A 26,625-nucleotide genomic window follows, 5' to 3' on the forward strand; every position below is an offset into this window, starting at 1 on the left:
TGTGTTTTGATTTCATTCTTCCTGAATGCACTGATCCGCGCCAATTTGTCTTTGCAGAAAACCCTTTGAGCGCTAACCAAAATGGCATCATCAGAATCAGTAGACCCACCTAAGACCCCTTCTCAGAATGACAGTAATGACACTGAAACCACCGTTGTGGAGGAAGAAGGGAAGACTCTGAGCAAAAAGGCGGCCAAGAAGGAAGCCATGAAACAGGAAAAACTAAAGCGTCAACAAGAACAAGCAGCTGCCGCCGCCGCTGCGAATGCTTCTGAATCTGATCCTCTTGCGGGAAATTACGGAGATGTTCCTCTCGTGGACCTGCAATCGAAGGCTGTGAGTGGTCGAAAATGGACGCCAATTGAATTGCTGAACGAAGATTTGAAGGATAAGGAGGTTTTGATTCGTGGGCGAGTGCAGACCACCCGTGCTGTTGCAAAAAGTATAGGGTTTGTGGTGTTGAGAGAGAGAGGTTTTACGGTGCAGTGTGTCGTGACTGTCGCTCCGGAACTCGTTAGTAAACAAATGGTAAAGTTTGCGACGAGCTTGAGCAGGGAATCTTACGTTGACATTGAAGGAATTGTCTCAGTGCCTGAATCTGCAATTAAGAGTACATCACAGCAGGTAATTTTCAATCCGTTTAGTTCAAGGGATTTAGTATCTATTTTTGAGAACACAGGACAAGTGACTCTTCTTTTTACAGGTGGAAGTTCAAGTGAGAAAACTTTATTGCGTTGGCAAAGCTATCCCAAATCTACCTATCAACATTGAGGATGCTGCCCGAAGTGAAGCAGAAATTGAGAAAGCTTTACAGGTACTTTTGTTTGATTTATATTGTGATCATATCTAGTAAATTTGCTGTAGTTTGCAGATAACATGCTTGATGCATTTGTAATAAGCACACACCATATGTTGTATTTTATACCTTACCCATGTATTTTGCATATTTTCATGTAATAATGTGTAGTATTGCATGCTGTAATTTATTCTTCAATATTTAGGCTGAACTGTAGTGCAATGTTTCCAACACTGGTAGTTCTATTGTCTCTGAATTTACTAACCATCATCCTGATATTTTCGGTGTCGATGTTTGGGAAATATCCCAGAAGCGCAGCAAATGTTTCCAATGTTTCTGGCAGTGGAAAGTTCCATTGCTGTGAACACCAAGAACATTCAGAATGCTTCTTCCGAACATCACCAAGCTGTACCTTAGTGTATGAGTTCACAACAGTTGTTACATTTGTTGGGGTCTTTTTCCCCTTATTAATGAATCTTCAACTGAATGGTGCAGGATGGAGAACAACTTGTTCGTGTTAATCAGGACACACGCTTAAACTATAGAGTTCTTGACTTGCGTACACCTGCCAATCAAGCGATTTTTCGTATTCAATGTCAGGTTGAAAATGTAAGTGCATGTCTTCTAGACCAGTTGATCTTCTTGTAATCTTTCAATTTTTGCAAGTTAGTAGTCTTGCTTGTCCACATAATTGAAACCTCTTTGACATGAAAATTGAATTAAGTGAGTATGTATTTACTTTTGATGCCTGATTCTTGGTTTTTTGTTTTTTGGTGAACAAATATGCAAAATATATGATGGGGAGGGGGGGGGGGAGCATTGTTAAATATGTCAATGAAAAGGAATATACATTTTTTTTGAAAGCAAAGATTACGTGGTTTGTTATTAAAATACTTGTATGTTTGAGGAAGGTACTCCCACTGCTAGTATGCTAATAATCTATAGTGCGACCAGGTAAGGTGGATCACTACTGCATGTAAATTCATTTAAGCTTCATTTTTTTCCAGTATAAACCATGTAAAAATAAAAGTTCAGCTAAAATATTTCTAAAAGAAAAAGATTTTACTTGAATTTTTTTTCTTCTTTTTTGCGGTTTCTACTGGTTACACAGAGAGTATTGAGTGACAAATTAGACCGGATGTGGTATATCCAGAGCTGTTTTTGAATGTGTGTGGGATCTTTTCCTGTTCTTGAACATGTTTGGATTGGTCTTGCTGGCCACCGTCCCAGCCACAAGAATGTGCTAATCCACCTGGTCCGCGGAACTTGGATAAGTTCTCCACAGAATGACGAGCTTCTGAAGAACAGTCCCTTCATCGAAACAGGTCCCCGGCATCTGAGGAGTCCGATCATTACTAGTGGTTATGAATCAAAGAATGAAGTTTGGGAAGTGGGAGGGTAGTGCAATATTAACCTCTGTACTGATCGTGAAGTAGGATGGTTTTTAAAACTGGAGTTAGTTCCTGCCACAGGAATGTGCTAATCTGCCTGGTCCGTTGCACTAGAATAAGTTTTCCATGGAATGACATGGTTCTGAAGAACAGTGCCTTCATCGAAACACGATCCCTGCATCTCAGGAGTTCGATTATTACTAGTGGTTATGAATCGAAGAATGAAGATTGGTAAGTGGAAAGAAAGTGCAATATTAACCTGTGTACTGGTCGTGAAGTAGGATGGTTTTAAAACTGGAGTAAGTTGGGTTTGTAGAGGTAATTGCTTACTGCATGAATAATCTAAGATTAAAAAAGTCTGTGAAACATTACTCAAACTAAAATATGTGAAGAGTTTTTCTTAATGTGTGCTTCAAATGATTGTTCCTTTTAATTAGTTGTATGAAACTGTGCCACTACATGGGTCACATTGGCTACTTGATTAAACAAACAAAACATGATTCCCTTGTGGCCTTTAGAAGTCTCAACATCCAATCGGCTTTTGTATGGTGTCCTCTGTTCATCATCTTTTTCTTCTTCCTGGGTCTCGACAATCGGTTTGTTGACAGCTCCTGGGGTAAAATTTGAGTCAATTGAAAATTTTTACAGATGCTTGACTTGGAAATCTTCTTACACATGGTGGTTGAATTGTACTTCCCAGAAGGGCTCCAATTTTTTTTTCTTCATCTATGCATGTCTTCAATCCTACTATTCAGGGAACGCCGGAGGGGGGGGGTTAAGCATCAGAATGTTATTTTGCTTCAAGGCTTCAAGCTTTGAGGCATAGTTGTCAAGGCGGTTAAGCAATCCAAGGCGCTGGAGGGGTGTCTAGGCACTTAGGCAACAAGTCGCTTAGGCGACAAAGGCGCCCCCAAGTGTTATTTTTTATTTTCCCCTTTTCTAACATTATTTAGTATGCTACAATATATACCTTATATCATCAAAAATCAACATTAAGCCTCCTCAAGTCATAAAAAATCAACATTAAGTCACATCAAGTCATAAAAAATCAATATTAAGCCACATCAAGTCATAAAAAATCAGCATAGAACTAGAAGACAACAGAAATGAAGAAGCATGCTATTGAAAGTTTGAAACAATCAAACATACAGTTTGTTTATACTGTTTTTAGAAAATATGATCTTATCTATAAGTAGTTAAATTGTTCTCGATTTAGAGAGATGTTCTTGTTCTCTAAGGAGTTTGGCTAGTGAGATGATTTTATTTTTACATGAGACTTTTAGTATTAGGTAGAGCACAAAACCAACTTTCCAACAAATCCAAAATTGTTTAAATCTGATTTATATTGAAGAAGTTATGTTCCAGGCAAACCTTATTTGGTATGCGCGAATGTTGTCAAAATCGCTCTAAATGAAAATATTTTTTTAAATATCAAAACAAATGAATATTTTACCACACTTTTGGTTTTTAGCATTGTTTTACCATATTAAAATTTATAAAATTTTTAGCTCTGAGAAAAACCCCAACATTAGAAAGTTGAAAATTTTACCTGCTGTCGAAAATCCAGTTTTTGTTTTTGAACGTGTTGACTCTTTATCCTTTTGGAATATGATATGATTTTTTAAACTATTTTTATTGGATTCAAATAGGGGGTATTGTTTATTTATGAATAATATCTTAAGTAAATGAAATACCAAATATAAAAGCATTTACTTAAATGATATTTGGCATAAATAAGGGCTAATACCGGGTTCGATACCAATAAAAGCCAGTGCAAGGCACCTTGCAATAAGGTGGAGATCGCCTAGACCCCAACAAAACTGCCTGGACGCTGAGGCGCTGCCGCCTTGACAACTATGCTTTGAGGTAGAATAAATCTTCATTCTGTTGTGGATCACTTTTTGTTGAATTGAAGTCACATCATTGTTGACCTTGCTACAAACTGTGTGTGATTCTGAAAAATTCTAGCTTTCATGTTGAACCCAATAGCAACTCAAGGTTCCAGGAATTACCTGCAATTAATCATGGTGGTTTGGATTATAGGTTGGTCACATAGGTGACCTGGCCACTTCACATAGAAATATGACAGAAATTGAAGATGCTATCATGCTAAAGGTTACACGATGAATTTATAACACCTTGTGGGTTTCCTGCCAAAGTGTAGGTATTCTGAGTGTTTATGTGTATGTTCCAGGCTGCTACAAACTTAAAAAATTGTAATGTAGCAGGTAGGTCGTAGTTGAATTTATGAACCTTCATGCAGTTTATATGATGACAGAGTTTGCAAAATTAGTAAGTTGGGTTCAACAAGTGAAGATTCCTACTCCTTGTTGGTCCTGAAGGATAGAGGAGGCTAGGTTAGCGGAAAGTTGTTTATTGGTTCAAGGACCCAGGGTAACCTATCTTTTTCAGGGTAAGAAAGGGTAGAGAAAATGCCTCGAGATGGTACATTGTCATACCTGATATTCTTATTCCTTATGAGATAACTGATGGTTGAATTCCACAGTGCTTCATAGATTGTGTCCGTTGTTTGCATGCTTGTCGATTGTTCCTGGGGGGTATAAAGTGTTTTTTATGTTGGAGTAGACACTGTCTCTTTATGAATGGCCTCTCCCATGGTTGGTTATTAAGTTTTAACATATGGATTTAGGTTGGTCATGAAGTTTATGAAGTCTTAACTGACATTGTTAACAATTTTTGTAATTCTGGAGTGACTTGGTGTGCTATTTGGGTAATGTAGTCCTAGGTGGCAAGGAGACCAGCTAGGAGCCAAGCAAAAGGATCTGCTATGAACAGGCAATCCGATTGGGCAGAAAATGGGATTTTAGTCCAAATTAGGGTTAGGGTTGGGTTAGGGTTAGGATTTGAATGGTTGGTTTTGATAGGCAGGTGTAGGGGAAGTTAACAGTGAAGGTCTAGTGATAGATTAATGAATGGAAGTGTGATAATTCAAGTTGCAACAAATTAGGGTTCGGGTTTTTGAAAAGATGAGGGTGAGGGGATCTAGGGTTTAGAGATGGATTTAAGGCAGGGGCTTAAGGTCGAGTTCTCTTTGAGAGAGTCACTCGGCCAGGGTATGGTGGGTTAATGATGGCTGGAAGTGGCTGGGTAGGATTTTAGGGTTTTTGGTAATTAATGGAGATGAGTGGAATTAGGTTTCAATGATGGGATGGGCCTGAAGTTAAGACGAGTGGAGGGAAGGTCGAGAGGGTTCTGTGGTTCAAATATGGTTGATTTCGATGGTGGAATTGATCTGTGAGTGAATTAGGGTTCAGGTATTGGAGAAAATAAAAAAGGGAATGTTAGGGTTAGGCTGTCGAGGGTTTAGAAGTAGAGGATTGGGGATGGGGTTACCTTGGACTTACTTGAAGATGCAGGGGAATGTAGGCAGCAGCAGCGACTTGAAGAAAAATCAAATCTTGCAGCAGGATACTTGAGAGAGAGCTTGTTCGAACCACCCGGGCTTCGCACCGCTAAGTGTTGATTAGATCAAAGGTCCAACATGTAGATTATCTAACCCTAGACTTATTCCTAATGAAAGAAGCCCAGTTTGGTGATAAATCTGCATCATTGGGGGTTAGGCTGTGAAAATATATTTCTTGGAGTTATTAGAGGATAATAGACCTCTTTCCTTTACGAATTGCCCTTTCCTGTAGTGGTTTGTTGTTCCTTGGTGTACATGGTCATAGATGACCTAGCCTCTTAGAAACCATTATTGAGGTGTATGATGCTAAAACTCACAAGTTTAAGGGGGGAAGGGTGCTAACATATATTGCTTGGGGTTTAGTCTTTCCTCTATGAATTTTATTTCCCGCAATAGGTCGTGGTTTCTTGCAAGGTTTAATATTTCGCGATATATCGGTAACTCAGGCCTAACGAGATATCCGAAATATCCGAAATATCGTGAAATATTCCCAAAATATTGCATTTTTTTTGCAATATTTTGGGGGTCCACCTCGGGGGTTATTTGGCCATATCTAGGCCTGAAACTTCATGGACACCCTTATTTAAGATAAATAAACACATTTAAACCATAAAATTTCAAAAACATGAATTGAAATTGGTGTTTTGGGCTTGCACCCTTGATTGACATACGGTCGCCGACCCTAATGTATAAACCTTGGTTAAATACACATTGGTTAGGCAGTTAAATTCTTAAAGACATAAAAGAAATGTAAACAAACTAATTAAAACTAATAAGACATAATTCATAATCATATTCTCATAAACTCCATAATACATTAATTGTCAATAACTCAAAAGTTAAAACTCAATAGCTCAAATGCTTAAAGCCTTAAAGGCAATACAGAAAGTGTCAAAGTCACAACTTTACAAGTTCACAAATTACAACTTATAAGTTACAAGTGCTAATAATAGTTGCTGTGCCTTCCTGGATCAATCTCACTCATACCCCACTGGAGTCGACGTCCATTGTTCTCTGTTTGAAGGACATATGTGGACCACTGTATAGAATTGGAGAAGAAACGAGTGTAGTCATCCACAAGTGTCATGTAAATGGAGTCATCAACATACTGTAGGTATCCAATCCTAGGATATAAACTAGGGTTACCAATCGATCCAGTCAGTGAAGAAGATGATCCACTTTGTGATATGATGTTCTTGCCCGCAAGAGGCGTTGGCATTGGTGCATGTATGGCTTGTGAGGTTGGTAGCTAGTCCCGCTAGGGTATGCAAAGATGTCATCTACAAAAGATGATCCAGTATGTCCCTGGGACTGGGACTGATAGTCATAATCCCCTACCCCAGTAAACTGCCCATATGATGATGATCCATTATCCATATGGAGTGGTATGTGCGTCAAAAGATGGGGCACGCCAATGTCCAGTCGGTCCTCCCTCCCTATCACCCATACTCAAACCACCAACAGAGCTAGATAGGTCATCAATGTCCATGTGATCAGGTTGCAACTGTGTTTGTCGACCCCTACGCTTCTTGCTGTATGGTTGTAGGGGGCGTCCTGAGGGTGGGGGTGCGGGGGCACGTGCTCCGTGGTCCGTATCTTGTGTGGCATGATCAAACTGTCTCTCCAGTGAATCGGAGTGGCTCTACAGGCGCCGTATCCTGGCTTACCACATAATGCTCTCGCATGCCATCAAATTCTTCACCAGCATTACCACCACCAGCATCACCACCACCAGCATCACCATCACCACCACTAGCATCACCATCACCACCATCATCATCATTTGAGGACTTAGACCAGTCTTCATCATCAGCAACATTGCCACCAGTGGGCTGGAATGGTATGGGTAAGGCTTCCCGTGCATGTATCTGACCCTCGTCAGCTATATACTCATCCACATCAGCACCAATCTCAGAAGCTTTCATGGGGTCGGGCCTACCTCCCTCCTCATCCAACACTGGCTCACCTTTATCCCTCACCCAATCCACAATAGGGTCCTCATCGTCTGAGTCAACTTGAAAGATGTCAGCGAGATCAATAGTGCCCCTCTGTCCCTCATGTCCCATGCGTATGTGTTGCAGTTTCAGCCTCAAGTTGTAGTGCACATACACCATGTCAGATAAACATTGAGACCCCAATCTGTTGCGCCTCTTGGAGTGGATGAGTGCAAAGGTACTCCAGTTCCTCTCACAACCAGATGCAGAACATGTTTGGGCAAGGACTTTAATTGCTATTCTTCTTAAGTTCTCAGTCGATTCCCCATACAACACCCACCATTCAGCTGCATTACAAGTTTACAACAAAAAAGACGTGTGTCAAATGTTGTTTCAACTTTCAAATTTCAATACATATGTAATTTAAAACTTAAAAGAATTACCAGCATCACCACGTGCTCTGCCTTGTATCGCAGCCTCAGTTCCAAAACTTCCCAATGCATCCCTAAATACCTTGATCTATACCCATGTGGAAAATTAGTAAGTACTTCTTCACTACTTGTTTGAAAGCATCAATAAGTTGAGTTTCCAAATGAATTGTAAGACTCACCTCATTGTTGCAAATTGCTTGTAGTGCACCATCTGGCTCCAACTTCTTCACTACTTGTTTCACAACATCAATAAGTTGAGTTTCCAACCCAAGCCTATTGTTATATTGATACTTAGGTTCAAGTAGTATGCTGAAATATGACATATAGAATAGAAATATTGTCAAATGCATAGGTAATTAGTAAATAATAATACTATGAATTAGTAAACATAAAACAAATTTACTCACCAGCCTTATGCAGTGGATGCATAAGTCGATTCTCCCAGCGAGCATTGATGATATCTAAGAAGTGTTGGCTACTGCGAGGAGCCACACTGTAGATACTATCTTTCATCAAGTCTATTGCAGCATATAGGATTGGCATGGTTGGGCCCTTCAGAGTGGAGTCAGCAACATGTAGAACTTTAACTACTGGCTCCAAAACTTTCACCACTTTGCTTAGTTTGGTCCAGAAGTCCTCAGATGACATCGTTGTTTGTGCTTCCCTCCCACTTGCAGTCTTGGAACCCTTCCATCCAAACTACTCCTCAAAAGCAAACATACTTCTCAGCCCGGCCTTCTTTGTCTCAATGCTTTTGAGAGCAATGTAGTTGGTGGCAAATCTTGTGATGCCAGGCCTAACCAAGTCACCCCCACATTTTTCCCTCGATAGATTGAGTGCATAGGAGTGGTTGTATACAAAGTTGGTGACTTGTCTTGCACTTTCAACCACAGTCTTCACCAACTTTAACTTTCCCATATCCTTTAGTATTAAGTCAATGCAATGGGCTGCACAAGGAGTCCAGAAGAGCCGGTACTTACTATTGTTCATCATCTTCTCACCGACTAGCTTGAAGCTGCTTCCATTGTCCGTTACAATTTGGACAACATTCTCAATACCCACATCTTTTTCCACTACTTCCTTTAACAATCTATAAATATATTTTCCATCCTTTATCTCTTTGGATGCATCCATAGATTTGAGGAACACTGTCCTCCCATCACAATAAACCATGAAATTGATGATGGACTTTCTTGTAGGCCTAGTCCATCCATCTGCCATTATAGTTACCCCATATATCTCCCACATACTCCTCATCTCACTAATGTACTCATCAATCTCACTCTTTTGTTGAGGTAGATAAACATTCATTACCTCATATGGGGTGGGCCCCTTGAATCCTGGGCCAGCCTCTGCAATGGTATCTATCATGGTATCATAATGGGGGCCTTGTGCAGTGTTTGCTGGGATGGTATGGTATAGCATCCACTTAGCTATTGATTCTTTAACCAATCTCTTCATCCCCTTCCATGATCCTTTGATTCTCGGGTTGATTGCTTCCTTTCTTCTTATGCAATTTAGGATGAGATGCTCGATGGTGGTACTGATGCTATGCTGGTAGAGGTGTTGGGGTTGCCCTCACACTTTGTGATCTTCTAAAAGGATTAAAAGATCTAGAACCTCCAGAACTGCCAGCTCCTCCACTACCCCCTACTCTCTGTCTCTGCTGATCATCTTGAAAACTTACTCTACTCCTTGAAACAGTCCGCCTAAAATCCCTAGCCTCCTCTGCTATTTGTATGTAATCAGGTACTGCAATGTCCTCCTCCTCATCATCATCAGAGGAGTTATCATCATCATCATCATGGCATCGTCTTCCTCCTCCCATCGAACTTCTCATTATATCCTCAAGTTATTCTCTTATCCTTTGCTTGTCAGCCTTCCTCTTATTCTTTCCCCTCAAACTATCACCAATCTCCCTAGCTACTTCAGTAGGGACCATATGACAACCTACAACATCTTTAGATCCTTCAGTCAGATGTTGTTTAAGTCTACTGAACCCACCTCCCATAAATTGCATGTGACAATAGTTACATATAGATTTTCTCTTATCCCCATCAATGGGAGTGCCATGTAACCATGCAATGTCACCCCTATGCTGGCTGGCTGGTCTCTCTTGTTCCCTCTGTTCTCTTCGTTCCCTCTGCCCCCTTTGTTGACTACTTTCCCCCACCTTTTGCTTGCCCTTCGCACGTTGTCTATCACGATCCACCATAATGATACTTGTTTACTGCAATGTAAGTAACACAAATAATTAAAAAACTTAATGTAGATGCACTTCAATTGACACTTTTAGATTACTAATACACTTGTATAGTTATTTAATATTTTTCCCCTAACCCTTATCTTTTTCACATAATTAAAAATAATTTTTTATATATAATGTTAATATAAGTATTGACCTAACACAACAAAACCGAAAATTAGTAAACATAATATACATGTAATGCATTTCAAAACATGTAGAAATAACTTTCATATTTTTTAAACTTAAAACTCATATTTTTCTTTATTTATTTCTGTTTTTTTAAATTAATTAATTATTTTTCTTAATTTTCGAAAATTAAAATAATTATTTAAGAGCAGAAAAATAAATCCGATACCGTGAAGCTGTAGATCGGCCATTTGTGTCTAACATATATTTAATTCATTACCATCTAAGTCATATTACCCCTAATTATTTCCTATTTTAGTTGTAGGAAAATGAATTTTTAAAACCAGAAAAAAAAAAATACATATGGAAAAAAAATTCCGACACCGTGAGGCTGTAGATTGGCCTCCGGTGTCTAACATATATTAATATCATCAACATCCAACAACATTTGTACAAAGTATTTAAAAAAAAAAATAGTTTTAGAGAAATAGAATTTACCTTAAATAGTAGAAAAATGCTTGGATGATGAGCTTAGATGACCCTCCGATGAGTTTCTGGCGATAATGCGTCGAAACTATGAAGATCAATGCTTGGAGAGTGGAAGAAAATCAAGAAGAAGAGAAGAAATGAGGAGAAGAGGAGGAAAAATGAGTTCTGTAGAGGTCTCGGTCGATAACGAAATATGGTTCTTATCACTAAGTGTCACGTGATCTGTTAAGTGAAAATGGAGTTTTTTTCAATATCTCGCGATATATCGAGAATTTACCGAGATATCTCGATATCTCACGAAATATCGACCGAAATATGTAATTTTTTCATTTCGGTTGGACATCTCGTCTCGGACAGGTCGAAATTACCGAAATATGGCGAAATTTCGCCAATATTTCGTGAAATTTTAAACCTTGGTTTCTTGGATTACATATAGGTCATAGGTGACCTAGCCTCTTAGAAACCTGTATGGAGTTCCATGGTGGTAAAGCATAGAAGTTGGACCCCATATCTGCTTGATTTATTATGGATAGGTGTGTGATCAGGACTGTCAATGGATTGGATTTGATCCGGATGTAGTATTCTGATTTGATGAGGGCTTACCGATAAGGGTCTGATTCTATTAGTGAATATATCGAATCTGGATATACCTTGCTAGTTTGGAGACACCTTTTAGTAATTTTTCCTTTTTTTTGGTCAAAGAATACCATTGTCTTGTGATTTTCTTTTTTTTTTTGGGGGGGGGGGGGGAGTCCAATTGTAAGATGTTACATAATTATAGTGGAATGGGTTCAAATTGAATATTCGGATCCATATTGGATTCAAATTTGGACCGCCATGTGCTTGATCCATTGGATTATTGGATCAGCTCCTTACTGATTGGTTTGGGTTTATAATAGGAGGATCCAACTCATAATTGTCAAGGCATCTCCTAGGCGTTCAGGTGCCTTGGTCGCCTAGGCGGGCTCCTTGGACACCTTGTTGGTGTCGGCCTTGCAATTGGACCCCCTCCAACGCCTTGGGTCACCTAGACATTGTGACAACTATGATCCAACTCGAATCTGACCTGTTGAGCCCTATGTGTGATGTAGATCCAAGCCCCCTCAATTTGAAGAAACCACTCTAAGCATAGGGTCATAGTAGGAGCCTTAGAATAGTTCTATACTTAGTTTTATTTTTAAGTTTTTAATTGAACCGGTTCAAATTGGTTGCATCCAATTGGTTCAATTTAAGTTGGTCTAGTTTAAGTGATTTAATTAAGTCTCTTTTATTTTAAGTTACTAGGGACAAATAGGTCTTTTTACCTTTTAAAGTTTAAGTTGTTTTAAGTTTAGCTACTCTCTTACACGCTTTATGAAGGGAAGTTTAAATTATATTAGGATTTTGGCCCTTAGGTCCTTATTAATAGAAAACGTGGGAGGCTCCCCTTACATAATTCAGTTTTAAAAAAAAGTATATTTCGTTTGCTGCTGCCATTGCTGCTGCTGTTGAACTCTACATGAGTTTGCCTTGTGAGTAACATCAAGGTGAAGGGCTGGTGGATCTCCAGACTCCTTGCATCTTGTAGATAGGGAGGTTCTTCTTCAAAGCTGTCTTCATGGTTGCTGCCATTGAAGATCTTCTTAAATCAGTAAGTTATTTACTGTTTCAGCATTCCCCTCTTCTTCTTAATCCTCCAACCCAAGCCTCACCTGCCCTAATCGATCCATATTGTCTCCTCCATTAAAAACCCATCGATGCCCATAAACCCTAATTGTTCTAGAATCTGTCAAGCCTTATTCCTCCATCCAACTTCAACCAAATTTCAATCACAGTCCCCTCTAATCTCCTCCTCCAATCGACCTAGCTTGCAGCCCTATCATAACACTCAAAACCCTAATTCCTCCTCATCTCTGTAAAACCCCAAAACCCTAAAATACAGATCCTATACTTCCAGCCATCAAAACCTAACCAAACTTCGGTCGAACCACCCCCTCACTGCCCTGGACACTCTATCCAAAGCCCTTCTCCAAATTATCATCCTAAACCCTAAATTCTCCACTTTTCCTAATTTCCAAAACCCGAAACCCTAACCCTTATTTCTGAAAATTTTAAATTTTGTTTAAACCTTGTTCAAACCTACACTATTAGCTTCTCCTAGACCTGCCCACTAAAACCATATAATATCCCCATTCTCATAAATCTAACCCTAGGTTTGATCTAAAATACCCCAATCTGTCCCAATCGGCCAGCACCTTTGTGAGGGTCTGATCTACCTGGTTCCTAGTAGGTCTTCTACGTATCTAGGACTACATTAATGTGTGGTTGCGTTTTTGTATGTTTTGGGTTGTGGAGTGGGTGGGTTGAAAATATAATTGCTTTATCCTTTAAGGTGGAGAGGACAATTTCCTATTCACAAATGGGGTTTCCAACTGTGGAGCATGGTTTCTTGAATCATATATTTGTTGTGGATGAACTAGCTGCCTAGATTTCTGGATGGAAATCTAGGATCATCTAGCTTACATGTTGGATTCCCCTGATGCCCTAGGGTGCTTCTTAGCATGTTTTTAAGTTGATTCTTTGGAGTTTGGAAGGATTGGCATGTTGATATCTGGTAAGTAATTTTGAAGTTCTTTAAAGTGACCCTTTCTGATGGTTTGAAGTATAGTGATTAATTCTTTTGTTTTAGTGTAAAGAGGGAAATTGCAATTAGCTTATTTTGTTGGTCTAATGGTTGGTACCTTTTCCTTGATGTCATAATTCATTTTTATCCACTTCCACTTTTAGTAGGGTGATGTTCTTTTTTAAGTGTCAAAAGGGGGGCAAATGGATATTATGGATTTTGCATTATATGCATGGCTGGATGTATTTATTTGGAGGGTTTCCTTTGTCTGAGACTGTCTTTTTTAACTACCAAGTTCTTATTTTAGACTCATCCTGTATCCCAATCCCTCAAAATTTTCTTTGTATTATACTCTTTGTTTTGTCTTGTAAATAAAAACTTATTGGCTGAATCCAGATGCGTCATGTTGCAGATATTCCGGCAGTTTTTGTTATCTGAAGGGTTTGTTGGAATTCACACACCGAAGTTAATAGCAGGTTCAAGTGAAGGTGGTTCGGCTGTTTTTAAACTGGACTATAAAGGTCAACCTGCTTGCCTTGCGCAGTCACCTCAGCTTCACAAGCAAATGGCAATTTGTGGCGACTTTGGGCGTGTTTTTGAAATTGGTCCTGTTTTCAGGGCAGAGGACTCTTTTACACACAGACATTTGTGTGAGTTTACAGGTCTTGATGTTGAAATGGAGATCAAGGAGCACTATTTTGAGGTAAGGTTGGAACTGAGATTCTTATTTGTGGATCTGGAATAAGAAACTGGCACCATCCACCTTTGTAAGAAACTGTGTTAGGGCCAGTAAACCTGGATTCAAAAGTCCTTGGAACAGTACTTTGTCAAGTGATGATATATTATGTTCCACTTGGGATGTTTATCTTATAAACAAAGGTCCTTACCTGGTTGAAATTCAAATACTTCTGTTAACCCTAAGTGGTAAAGTTGGCTTAATTTTTGTCTAACTGTCCATTTTAGGCTGTTGGACTTCATGTATATGTAATTAAGGAATTAAGGAACTGAACTTGTTTGTGTAGGTAATGGACATTGTGGGCTGCTTATTTGTTGCAATGTTCGACAATTTGAATGAGAACTGCAAAAAGGAGCTTGAGGCTATTGGAAGGCAATACCCGTTTGAGCCTCTAAAGGTTTATACATTTTTTAACATCTGAAGCTTCATACCTAGGTTGTGAAAGGTTTCTTTGTTGTTATTACATACTTATGGTACTGATTTCCTTTTTGATGTAACAGTACTTGAGAAAGACTTTGCGCCTTACTTTCCAGGAAGGAGTTCAGATGCTCAAGGTATGGAGATAGAATTTGTTTTTTTTTAATATGAATTGAGGTTGACCTCCTGAATATGAGCCTTTTGGCTCAAAGGGATGTTAGAATGTCTGGACTCCTCTGATTTAAGAAAGGGAAACTCTTAAATATTTTGCTGATCAGGGTTGTCATATATGTGCTGCTTCCAAATTTTCTGCGAGTATTACCAAAAACAAATTGTGGAAGTTTTAATATTATGTCATGCTTTGTTTAATCACTTTATTTATTCTGCCAATTCATGATTTTCTTCTTTCAAATCCAACCCAGCACCTTTTTTTTTTAAAAATGAAACCCAACACCTTAAAAACAGGTACTATTTGTGGTTACTCTTTGTTTAGTCCCTTGCACATTCCATCTACTGTAGTCCTAATTCCTCGAAACCAAAATTTCTCTCATTATTCATACTCTCTTTGCTGGATTGTCAGACCAGCCAAACTCATATGCCAAGTGTTGGTTTGAATTCCTCAACCAACTTCCCTTTTTTGTGCTCCAATGATTTCTTCTCTATAATAGTAATATGGTTGTGCTGTTTTGCGCAGGAAGCTGGTGTAGTAATTGATCCTCTAGGTGATCTAAGCACCGAGGCTGAGAGAAAACTGGGTCAGTTAGTATGTGATAAGTAAGTGATTCCCTCTCTCTATCTATGTATCTAATCTATCTGTGTCTACCTATTGTCCTTTTAACTACATGTTATGGTTAACCAGATTTTGCTTATTAACATAGGTATGGCACCGAGTTCTATATTCTTCATCGGTATCCTTTGGCTGTTCGACCATTTTACACCATGCCATGCTATGATGATCCGGCATACAGTAATTCGTTTGATGTCTTTATTCGAGGTATTGGGAATTTCACTAAAAAGTTTTAAATGCTTTTATTATTCTAGATCTCTGATATTGATTGTAGTCTCATCCTTTAAAAAACTTCGACCATTTTTTAACCTGCTGCTTTCTTGTTCCATCAAGAGATTATATAGATATGACAGGTTTTATTTTTCATAAAGTATTTCTTTTTGTGACCCACATAGTTGTCAAGGTGTGTCCTAGGCGTCCAGGCACCCAGGCGTCTTTTGCTGGAAGGGGCGCCTTGGTTATTTTCCCCTCAGCCATCACCTTGGATCTCCTTGTCACCAGCATCTTTTGGTGGAAGTGGTGCCTTGGTTATTTTCCCCTCAGCCATCGCCTTGGATCTCCTTGTCACCGGTTTCGAGCGAGACAACTTGGTTTCACAGCTGACCAAGACGGAACCTTAGGGGAGTTTAAAAAAATACCTAGTTTGGACCAGTTTCGACCAAAAAATACCAAGTTTCGACCAATTTCAACAATCCAGTTTCGGTAGTTTCGATCAGCCCATCACATGTCGAGTTTTATCGAAAAAGTACCAGGTTTCGACCAGTTTTGACCAAATTTCGGTCTCTGTCTGGTCAAAACCTAGGTCTACACCGAGTTCTTTATCCTTGCCAACAACTGATCAACAGCACAGGAAGGATCTGTTTACTTAATGAAGCAAAACCACCAAACAGAATCCAGACAACTCCAGAACCTAAGGGAAATATTTCTTCCAAATCAAGGAAAGAGAAAACAACAGACTCCTAAAAGGTGTTATGAAATCTGTCCAACAGATGATAAGATTCCTCTTGCCGTCCTTTCCTTTCCTCTACTCATTATTGCTGCATGCACCCTATTCATTTCATTTTTTTAATAGCCCTACGGTTTAAGACGTAACGTGTATAAAGTAAACATAGAAAAGTAGTTTTTAAAAATTCAGCCTCCATAATGTATTACTGGATTTGATTGCTCAAACCAGTAGCCAAAAAAGATCTTTAATCAAAGGATGATTCAAAAGTTGGGATTGGATAGCCTGCTGAAAGTTGCAGCCTAATAAGGGGACATAAAATAAGTTTATTGGTTGATTCCTAGTTGGGATAGGAGTGGGGGTATTATGGTAATTAGGATACTGAAGCAAGGGTTGAGAAGGAAACAATAATCTATCGATCTCAGAAATAATGTAGGCTGAAATAAATAGCTTACTTGGGGATGAAACCAGAATCGGCTATGGTTGAAGGTCTGAAATTGTGCTTTAACGAGGACAGGTGCAGAATGGGAAATATGAGAATATATTCAAATCAGGCCACTGGAATTAGGTCAAATTTGAATCATTCTCCAAACTAGGGTTGATGAAGGTATGATGAAAATCTAAGGTCAATCGGGTGGCTGGTTTGCTTAATCCCGAAAAACACCTATTATGTGATCTTCTAGAAAGGAAGGTTCAAGTTGCAGGTTTGAAGGTCTTGACTTGCTTGTTAATGGATGAAGAAGAGGATATAATAATAAGAACAACAGAAAATAACACTCGGGCTTCACACCGCAAGGTGGTTCGATGGATCAAACACCAACCTACCTTGATCGCACACAAGGGGTTCCTTGATAAAACTCAAGGGATTTCTTCAATGGAGGAGGAGCAGCAAACAAGAAGTATCATGCTTTCCCCTTTACAACCTTATATAAAAAACTCAAAAATAGACACTAAAAAGGAAAGGCCTAACCCAATCCTTAACCAAGTAGGAATCCTAAATTGACTAGGAAAGTAAATAGTAAGGAAACAGACTCAAAACATGGCTGGGCTTATAGAATCCTAATCCAGTCAACTAAAATACTTAATAACAATTACTTGCAACTTAAATTGAATCACATAGAACCGGTTCAACAATTGAACTAATCCAAAACAACTTAAAAATGGCCTAAGTAGAAGAAACTAAGTGTTAATAATAGTAATCCCGTATGCAGCCTTAATACCTATAGTTTAGGCCCATTAAAGTAGCCTATTACATTGAAAACCCATTGGACTAAAGGCCAGAAACATATATAACCCCAACCCCTAAGCTTATTTCCATTAAACTAAGCTTCTTTTGGTGATGTGTCTGCATCACTCCACTGTGTTTCTTTCCTTGCCCTTTAGCCCGGTGGTGAAGTCTCCAGCCGGTGATAGTGGAACTTGGGATCAAGCTCCCCCTGACTTCTCCACCCCCCCTTTCTTTTCCTGGGGGCTTGGGGTTGGGTGTGGAATTGATGAACCCATTTTCCTGGGTAAGGGAGAGGTGTGCAAGGAGAGGGAAGTGGTAATGAAAAGGGATAGTTTTTTTTCTCTAAATTATCAAACTATTCTTATCATTAACATTAATTAATATTGTCTTAAAGTATTCATCCAAAAAAAAAAAAATATTGTCTTAAAGTGCATAATGGGAAATCAATAAAAAGGGGTCTGGCTTCATCCTTAAAATTACGCCCCTTCCCTTAATATAATAGTATGGATTATATATTCCTATGGCATTCTATAACATAGAAATGTGTCTGACTGTCTGCTGTTGTACTCATGCCAAAGCAATTGCGAACTTTGTTAATGTTCTTTTGAAATAATAAGGAAAGCTATCTGCTCCTTTTACACTTCCACTGATTAATATTTTGGGTTGATTTTTCTTGTCATGAACCTGCAGGTGAGGAGATCATTTCTGGTGCTCAGCGTGTTCACATACCGGAGCTTTTGACTACTCGTGCAGAGGCACGTGGCATTGATGTCAAGACGATAACAACATACATTGATTCATTCCGGTATGCTTGGCTATGACACATTCATTTATTGATTTTCCATGATGTCCACCAGTCAAAACAAACTAGTTTTCTGGAGAATTCAGAAATGCATATCTAATCTTTTATATACTCCTTTTCTAAGGTAGTTTTATGGACTCTTGTATAGTACCTACTCCAGTCCCTAACTAGTATGTATTTGACTCGATCGGTTAACATGTATATCACATAGTCATCTATTTTATTCTGCTGGAGGCTCTCCTCTAGCTCCTGCTGTGGATACTTTCTGCTTCGGTTCTGCTTCCTCGTATATTTTCTAACTAATGGCTTAATTTGTCATTCTTTTTTGTAACATTGCTGCAAGCTCCACTACCTTGGTTTGGCAAAAATCTGCATCTTATTTAGCAAAGCAAGAGACTGTTAAATATCCTTATTGCTTTCTAAAATTTTGCTGCATCAAGCAGTATGCATAATGCCGTCTTATTTTTGTTCAATAAATTTTCCTTAACAAGTATTTTGTTGAAGTATTGAATTTCATTGGGTGAGAAGTTGTGTTAATTTTCCTGTTGATGATTGAGTGAATTTTGGAATGTTGATATTAAAGTGGTATTTGTTTTGAAGATTATGTGATACTTATGACTGTTAGTACCAAAATTAAGTTGTTTGGTTGCAATGGGGGGAAAGTTGGATTCCCAATACTTTTCCTGTCTTGCCCTTGATGGCACTCTGTTCTCCCACCCCTCTTCAAAATCCCACCAAAATTTGTGGGACTTTGTGGAATTCACTGGGAGAGTTACAACGGTCACACAAACTCTCTCTCTCAAACACCCAGAGCACGTCAGGTTTCAGAAGTTAAGGGAACATCAAACAGAGCATAGACAGCGACTTTCCGGAATGTTGGAATGGGGCGATATAGACTATTTCAGGAGATGGAGGGTTCAGATTCGCTGGCCTTGTGTGGTTTGTGTGGAGCTGAAGGAGATGAATGCTGAGGAGCAGCAGCAAACGATTGCTGGAGACCATAAATGGAAGAAAGATGAATCACCCTAAAAGGAAGAGATAGAACCTGCCCTCATTACCAGAAACAATTGCTAACTCAATTAATGGAAGAAGACCGGAAACGATTGATCCTAAATCACCGTAAAGGGAAGAGATGAATTACCTGGCATGTTACTTCATCAATTATCTCTGGTGTGCCCAAAAAAAAAAATTGGCATCGGGGCACCTAGGGTATGTATGGCAACCATTCTGTATCAAAAAATTGGTTCCGAGTCAGAATTGATTTTTTCTATTTCTGGAATTTTGGACTTTGGAGTAATTCTGTACCAACAAATATTGTATGGTAAACCTAGTAAAAAAATTAATACTGCTATTACAGAGAAAAGGGTTTGGGTTGAGGTTTGAAGGAATCAAAGCAAAAGAGGGGTTAGTTCTTTAAAGTGCACTTCTATAAAGTCCGATCGCGAACATAAATCATGAAATTGAAAACAGATTAAGGGCAGTCGATCTCCATATGAAAACTAAAGCAAGCAGTACTTCAGATGGTATTAGAAACACTTGGAACCCTAACCAACAATAAGATGAGATTTAAAGCAAAGAAACCTGAAGTGACGGAAGCGATAGACATGCAGATGATATGCAAGAAAACCCAAAAACGGAGGAGAAATGGAAGTGAGCTCAACCGCAGCTTGGATCGATCATCATATTACGGATCTTATTAGCTACTCAACAAGAAGATCAAAAAGGGATTAGAGAGAAGAATCAGAAGTTACGAAAGTCTAAATTATCAAGAGAAATGATCACTCACATAGGCTCGACGACTCAAACGGCTCGGCTTGCTCACAAAAATATAACAAAAGAGAACTTCACGAGGCGAAGCTAATAAGACCCATTTGGATAGAAAATTCGGAACTGCTTGAGTAGAATTCCAGTGCGCAAATCGGTAGAAACCCTAGGTCTTCTAGGGTTTTGATGGGTTGGATGTGAAGGGCTTCTCGATGCTCGCACGAGAGAGAGAGAGAGAGAGAGCTTGTCTATCTTTCTTTTTTTATATGTTTTTTTCCAAATTAAACTTTATCCGCGAAAGGAAGCTTCTCTTCTCTTCTCGGTGGCGAGTTGGAGCTTCAACTTGAGAGTTGCAGAGGTCGAGTTGAGAAGATGGGCTCGGTTTTAGGTTTTGTTATGTTTTGATGGTAAATTCCATCAATGCCCCTGATTTACTTAAGTCCATGTTTTTTCACCGAAAAATTGGTAGAATCAATTCTAAATGGTGTTTCTCAAAAGCTTGCCAGAATCCATTATATCACCCGGTCCGTTTCAAATAATCACAGAAACGGACCGGACAACCCATACATAATCTGTTTCAATTCTGCCCCCAGAATCAGGATAAACACCAAAATCCATTTTTTGGAAGGTTACCATACAGATCCCTAATTACCCACAAAGAAATTTGTGCACCCAACAATTACCAATTATAATTTCAAACATTGTTGCGGTTGTTGACCACTGCCTGCGCTAACACAAACAAACCACCCATCAGCAACTGTAAAATTTATTTTAATCTAAATAAACAGTAGTAGAGATGTTGCTGTTATTTGCCTAAGCACAAGTGGCAGTATGATGGAGAATCTGGTTGGTCCCACTGTAGGCACCTGCAATTGCATTTAATGTACTTAGCCCATCGACAGTGTATGTAACAACGCAAGTATCGACGCCACGAGCAAGGGCACACCTATTTGGGAAGGGCTTGACCACCGCCTGACATGGTTAGATCACCCGCCTCCCGATGATCTATCTGCAAATTCGTTGGTTGATCCATCTGCTTATCCCTCCTCAAAAGGGAATGATGTCCAGATAAAGCCAGTCTGGCGACTTCCACCTCATAGGCTGCTTGACACCCAATGAACGGTGGTACGGTGGAGGCACCGTGAAGCGAGGGAGCTGACCGGAGAAGAGAAGTAAAACTAGTGAAGGACAGATCATCACTGGAGCCTCCGTCATTGGTGGTAGCGCAAACTGAAAAGTTTCTTCATCGTGGCTGAGGAGAAGAGCAGGGGAATATGATCCAAAGGGATGAGCTTTTGCAGAAACAAATGGTGCCGCCTCCATTTCCCAAATTCAGAACCACTACACAGCTGAGGAAGGTGATCGTGTCGAATCGCTTGAAGACCCTCTCAAGCTCTTCCATGTTCTCTAGATAAATTGCCTCTCTCTCTCTCACTGTTACGTGATTGGCTTACCTATCTTGTATGAGATAAGAACGGTAGACTAGGGAGATAATTTAGGAGATAATTTGGCTTAATTAGGAAGTAGCCAAACCTCACTTCTCACAAGATAAAATATAGGAATTTTGGGCTCTACGGAGGAAGCCTTGCCTCGCCCTCTAATCAGAGAAATTTTAGGAAATCCAAGATATTCTTCATTCATTCAAGTTGCTAATACATAGGTTGCAAAAGAATGCAAGTTGCTAATACATAGGTTGCAAAAGAATGCAATTGTTACATAACTGATACATCACCACTAATGCTTAGTTACAACTTATCCCACTCACACACTACTCTACATGCATTGACTTACCCTATACTTGACTCAACCACATCTATCCATAACCACAATATGTAACTAATGTCCATAACTCACAATAATTGCTACTACTACAATTGGCACGTAACATTCCTTCCCCCTTGAAATTATCCTTGTCCTCAAGGACAAACCAAAGTGGCCGTTGTTAGAACTTCTAGGGCCTGGATTGATGTAGATCCCAAGACTAACCGTTGTTAGAACTTCTAGGGCCTGAATTGATTTAGATCCCAAGACTGCTTAGCATCACCAAAGCCGGCCCATCGAACCAGTCTCTAATGGACCAGAACTGGACCAGCTCGAACCAGCCTAGCTGGACCAGATAGAGTCAGCCCAGCTGGCCTTCTAGAAGACCCAAGAGTGTGCTCACGATTTTGACAAGACTGGTCAAAGACCAGTCAAACTCCTAGCTGCCTAGTTTCTAATTTATTTAGTTTATATTTTAGTGTCCGTCCTTCTTTAGAAGGTTGGATTATAAAGCCTTTAGTAGTTTCTAAATTCAGTTAGTTTCTATTTCCCTACTTTCTACTTTCAGTTAGTTTCTATTTTTCTACCTTCCATTGTGTAAGTTTGCCTAAGCTATCAATAGGCCCCTATTGTAAGGAAGGATCACAATTTAATAAATCAAATTTTCAAGCCATGCTTGCCATCGGTTATGGGAGAACATTCCTTGTTCAACAGCTGGGATAGCTGTGGGTGAGAGACCCAGGGCTGAGAATGCCCATCTAATGTAGTCCTAGAATAGAAATTAATCCCACTAGGAACCAAGTAGAACCAAGCTTAGGGTAAGCCTGCTGTTTAGGGCTGATTAGGGGCTGTTTTAGGGCAAAATTAGGGTTTACGATGGGAATTTGGGAATGGGGTTTATAGGGTTTTAATCTGCAGGTTTAGAGGGTCATTATGGTATAAAAATATCTGGATTTGAACAAGTTTTAATTTCCTGCAGAAATTAGGGTTAGGTTTCGGGTTTCGTAAATAAGGTAAACAACTAAAATTATGGTCTAAAGTAGGATTTAGGGGCAGGGGTTAAGGTCGACTGTTAGAGGGGCTAGGGGGAAGATTCGGTTGCAATATGGAAGGTTTCTGATGGCTGAATGTGTCCCAGCAGAAAATTAGGGTTTTTAGGGTTCAATGGAGAAGAGGGATCTTAGGGTTTGGCTGGACAGAATGGGCAGCAGCTAGGGTCGAGTGGAGATGGTGATGAGGGGAAGTTATGGTCCAAATCTGATCAGATTCCAATGGAGGAGCAGATCTGAATCAGAGTTTAGAGTCTTCTAGGGTTTATGAAAATAGGACAGAAGAGAAAAGGAATTGATTGGGGAAGGGAAGAAAGGATAAACAGAAAATAATAAATTCAAACTCACTCTCGAATCCTCTAACAGCAGTTTGAATGGTTGAAGGATGAAGCCACCTTCGAAGAAAGATCCTCCCAGCCGTCACGGCGTAAGGAGTCAACCGGATTCCACCAGTCCCTTTCCACCTTGATAGAACCACAAGGATGCACACTCAACAGAGCAAAACTCAACAGAGCAGGGTAGCAGCTATGGCAGCAAACAAAAAGCTTTTCATTAATCAAATTCGTGTTCAAGGCTTTGCCCCCTTACAACCTTATATAAAAGACTCAAAAATAGACTTTTACTCTAAAAAGGAAAGCCCTAACCCAATTCCTAACCTATTAGGTAACTTAAACTGACTAGGAAACTAAAATAGACTCAAAATAGAGTCCTAATGACTTAAAAACAACTTAAACTACTTAAAATAAAGAAGATTCTCTACTAGCCAATAGGATATAAGAACCTCTTAGCCAATAGGATCACTTCACTTAAATTAGACCAATTGAACCAATTGGATGCAACCAATTTAAACCGGTTCAATCTAAAAATAGGAAAATAAACTAAGTATTGGGCTAATCCCGTATGCAACCTATATGCCCCTAGTTTAGGCTCATTAAAGTGGCCTAATACATAAAAAACCCTTGGGAACAAAGGCCCAACATGTATATAACCCAACCCTAGGCCTATTTCTAAAGAAATAAGCCCTATTTGGTGATCATTCTGCATCACCATCCCTACCCCCTTTCTCCTATCTTCTATCACCCTCCTCTATCTCGACTTCCCTTCTCTTTTCTATCTTCTGTTCTCTGTTGCTGTTTGAAGATTTCTGCCCCCTGCAATTATGACTGCTGCAAGCTCCTGTTGCTGTGCAAGAAGGCTCCGTATAATTGCTGTTGAAGATCAATTTTCAAGATTATTTAGGCTACTCGAACCTTACTGAACCTGGGCCTTGCTTACTGAATTCGATCCCCTGTGATTTCTAATTCTGGGATTCAATCACAGCAGGTTTTGGGAGTTTGTTCTATTCTCTAAGAGGGCCACTCGATCCCTGCTGGGACCCCTATCTGCTGCTCCTATTGCTGCCTGTGCAAACCTTACACCAGATTTGAGACCCCCTTTTGTTCTGTTGTTGCTGCTATTTGAAGCCATACTGTGAGTAGTCTAATTTGCCTTCCTGATTTGAAGTTTATTCTCAGATTTGACTGCTTATCTTTCCGACTAAGTCTGAGTTTATTGGAATTTTAGGACTATTATTAGGACTGTTACCTTCAGTATATAGTCTTACATTATTTAAAGGCTATGGATCAGCATATGGGACCCACATCATGGATCATATGGGAAATTCGAGGTCAAATATCTTTTAAGTGCTGGTCCAGTCTTGGGTCCATTTAGACTATTATTGGGCCCAGCGTCATGGATGAAATGGGAAAGTTATCTCTTCCCCTTGAATTGTTCTTGAAAAAGCATATGTGCACTAGGATGGTGGAAAAGCATGTATTCACGCTCACCTTTCTTGCCAATAAAAGTTAACAATCCACAGAGTCTTGAAATCCCAACAACAAAATTTGCAGTAGCTTCACCAAGGGCCTTCTTAAACGCCTGGGGTTACAAGTGATCCACCACTTCACGCATCTGTAGGAAGAGATCTCGATTCACCATTAATGCTGTTGGAATGAGGAAGTTCAAGCTTGTCCTGTTTGGGTAGCACTAGAATGGAATGTCCGGTCTAAGTAGACTCATTTTGACCGTTGAAGCCGGCTACCAACTGCTCAAGGCGGGTAAGCATCGCCCATAGTTTCTCTTGTCCGATGACAAGGGATGCCACCTTTGCCTTTTAACCTACTAAGCTTTTGCTCCTCTGCCATGTCTGGCTCTGATACCAAGCTGTTACGTGATTGGCTTACCTATCTTGGAAGAGATAAGAACGGTAGACTAGGGAGATAATTTGGCTTAGTTAGGAGGTAGCTGAACCTCACTTCTCATAAAAGAATATAGGGATTTTGGATCTACGGAGGAAGCCATGTAATAAATAGGAATGCAACCGTTACATAACTGGCACATCACCACTAATGCTTAGTTACAACTTATCCCACTCACACACTACTCTACATGCATTCGCTTCCCCTATACTTGACTCGACCACATCTAACCATAATAACCACAATATGTAACTAATGTCCATAACTCATAATAAGTACTACACTACTACTACTACTACTACTACTACTACTACAATTGGCACGTAACACACACGCACACACACACACAGGCACACATTCCCATCCCTCCCAACCAAACGAATTTGGGGTGAAATACTACAGTGGTTCTCCTTTCCTGCCCTTACTCTGTTATTCCACCCCACTATGCATGGGACCATTCCCTTAACTATCCCATCCTATACTCCCCTGCAATAAACACAGCCCAATTAAATTTGTTGTTTCATTGAAATTCCTTGTTACTTAAATTCCAGGTTGACAAATTCAATGGTGTTATTTGTACTTTGAACATGATTTTCTAACACGGTCTGCAACAGGTATGGTGCGCCCCCGCATGGAGGATTTGGAGTTGGGTTGGAGCGTGTCGTGATGCTCTTCTGTGCTCTTAACAACATCCGCAAAACATCGCTTTTCCCTCGTGATCCACTGAGGATTACTCCGTAGAATTTATTTCTCCTTTTTCCATGTCACATTTTCATTGGATTCTTAATCAATATTATGATGGATGTTAACATTTTGCTTTATTGTCAATTATCTTTACACTACCTGTCTTCTGGAGATTATATAGTTAATACTAGCTCAACATACACCAAATGGTTTTCATTTTGCATCTTCATTTTAAGAACACTACAGGGCAGGACCTTTTTTGAGGGCGATTGCTATTGGATTACTATAGGGTGGAATGCTTTTGATTCTTCTGCAGCCCTTCAGAAACGTTTCTTAAACCCATAAATTCTTCTCGCTGAATTATTTTCCAACAGCAGAAAATGTTCCATGAAGGTCCTTTTGAGGCTATGATTTTGTGGAGATCAATGCATATAACCCAACAATGATCTAACAATTTTGATGAAGTGCAACTGTGACAATATAATAAAACCGCATCCTTTGGCACTTGGATTTGGTTTCAATTGTGAGGGCATAATCGCAAAATTTCTCCATCAAGTGCCAGCATGCCATATACCATTGGATTTGCTTTCAATTGTGAGGGCATAATCTCAAAATTTCTCCATCAAGTGACAGCATGCCTTGTACCATCTTGTGAGGCATATTGGTTATTCCTAAGCCAACCTCCCCGGCCAAGGGCCAGAAAGAAAAGTTACTCATTGGCTCCCCCCTCCCTCCCGCCTTTCTTCAAACATTAAGGACTTCAGCTGGCATGTTGT

The 26,625-nt window shown here is 39.6% G+C and overlaps 1 protein-coding gene across 1 annotated transcript; it reads left to right on the forward strand.

The window, feature by feature from the left end:
• Nucleotides 1-25,983, forward strand: LOC122668962 (aspartate--tRNA ligase 2, cytoplasmic-like). The gene is made up of 10 exons (XM_043865562.1): nucleotides 1-624; nucleotides 704-814; nucleotides 1,292-1,405; nucleotides 13,854-14,144; nucleotides 14,464-14,574; nucleotides 14,678-14,731; nucleotides 15,289-15,368; nucleotides 15,473-15,588; nucleotides 18,243-18,357; nucleotides 25,780-25,983. The coding sequence occupies exons 1-10, from the start codon at nucleotides 82-84 to the stop codon at nucleotides 25,904-25,906; spliced, it is 1,662 nt and encodes a 553-aa protein (XP_043721497.1). The 5' UTR covers nucleotides 1-81; the 3' UTR covers nucleotides 25,907-25,983.
• The last annotated feature ends 642 nt before the right edge of the window (nucleotides 25,984-26,625 follow it).

The sequence above is a fragment of the Telopea speciosissima genome, chromosome 7, assembly GCF_018873765.1.
Source record: "Telopea speciosissima isolate NSW1024214 ecotype Mountain lineage chromosome 7, Tspe_v1, whole genome shotgun sequence".
Classification (NCBI taxonomy): domain Eukaryota; kingdom Viridiplantae; phylum Streptophyta; class Magnoliopsida; order Proteales; family Proteaceae; genus Telopea; species Telopea speciosissima.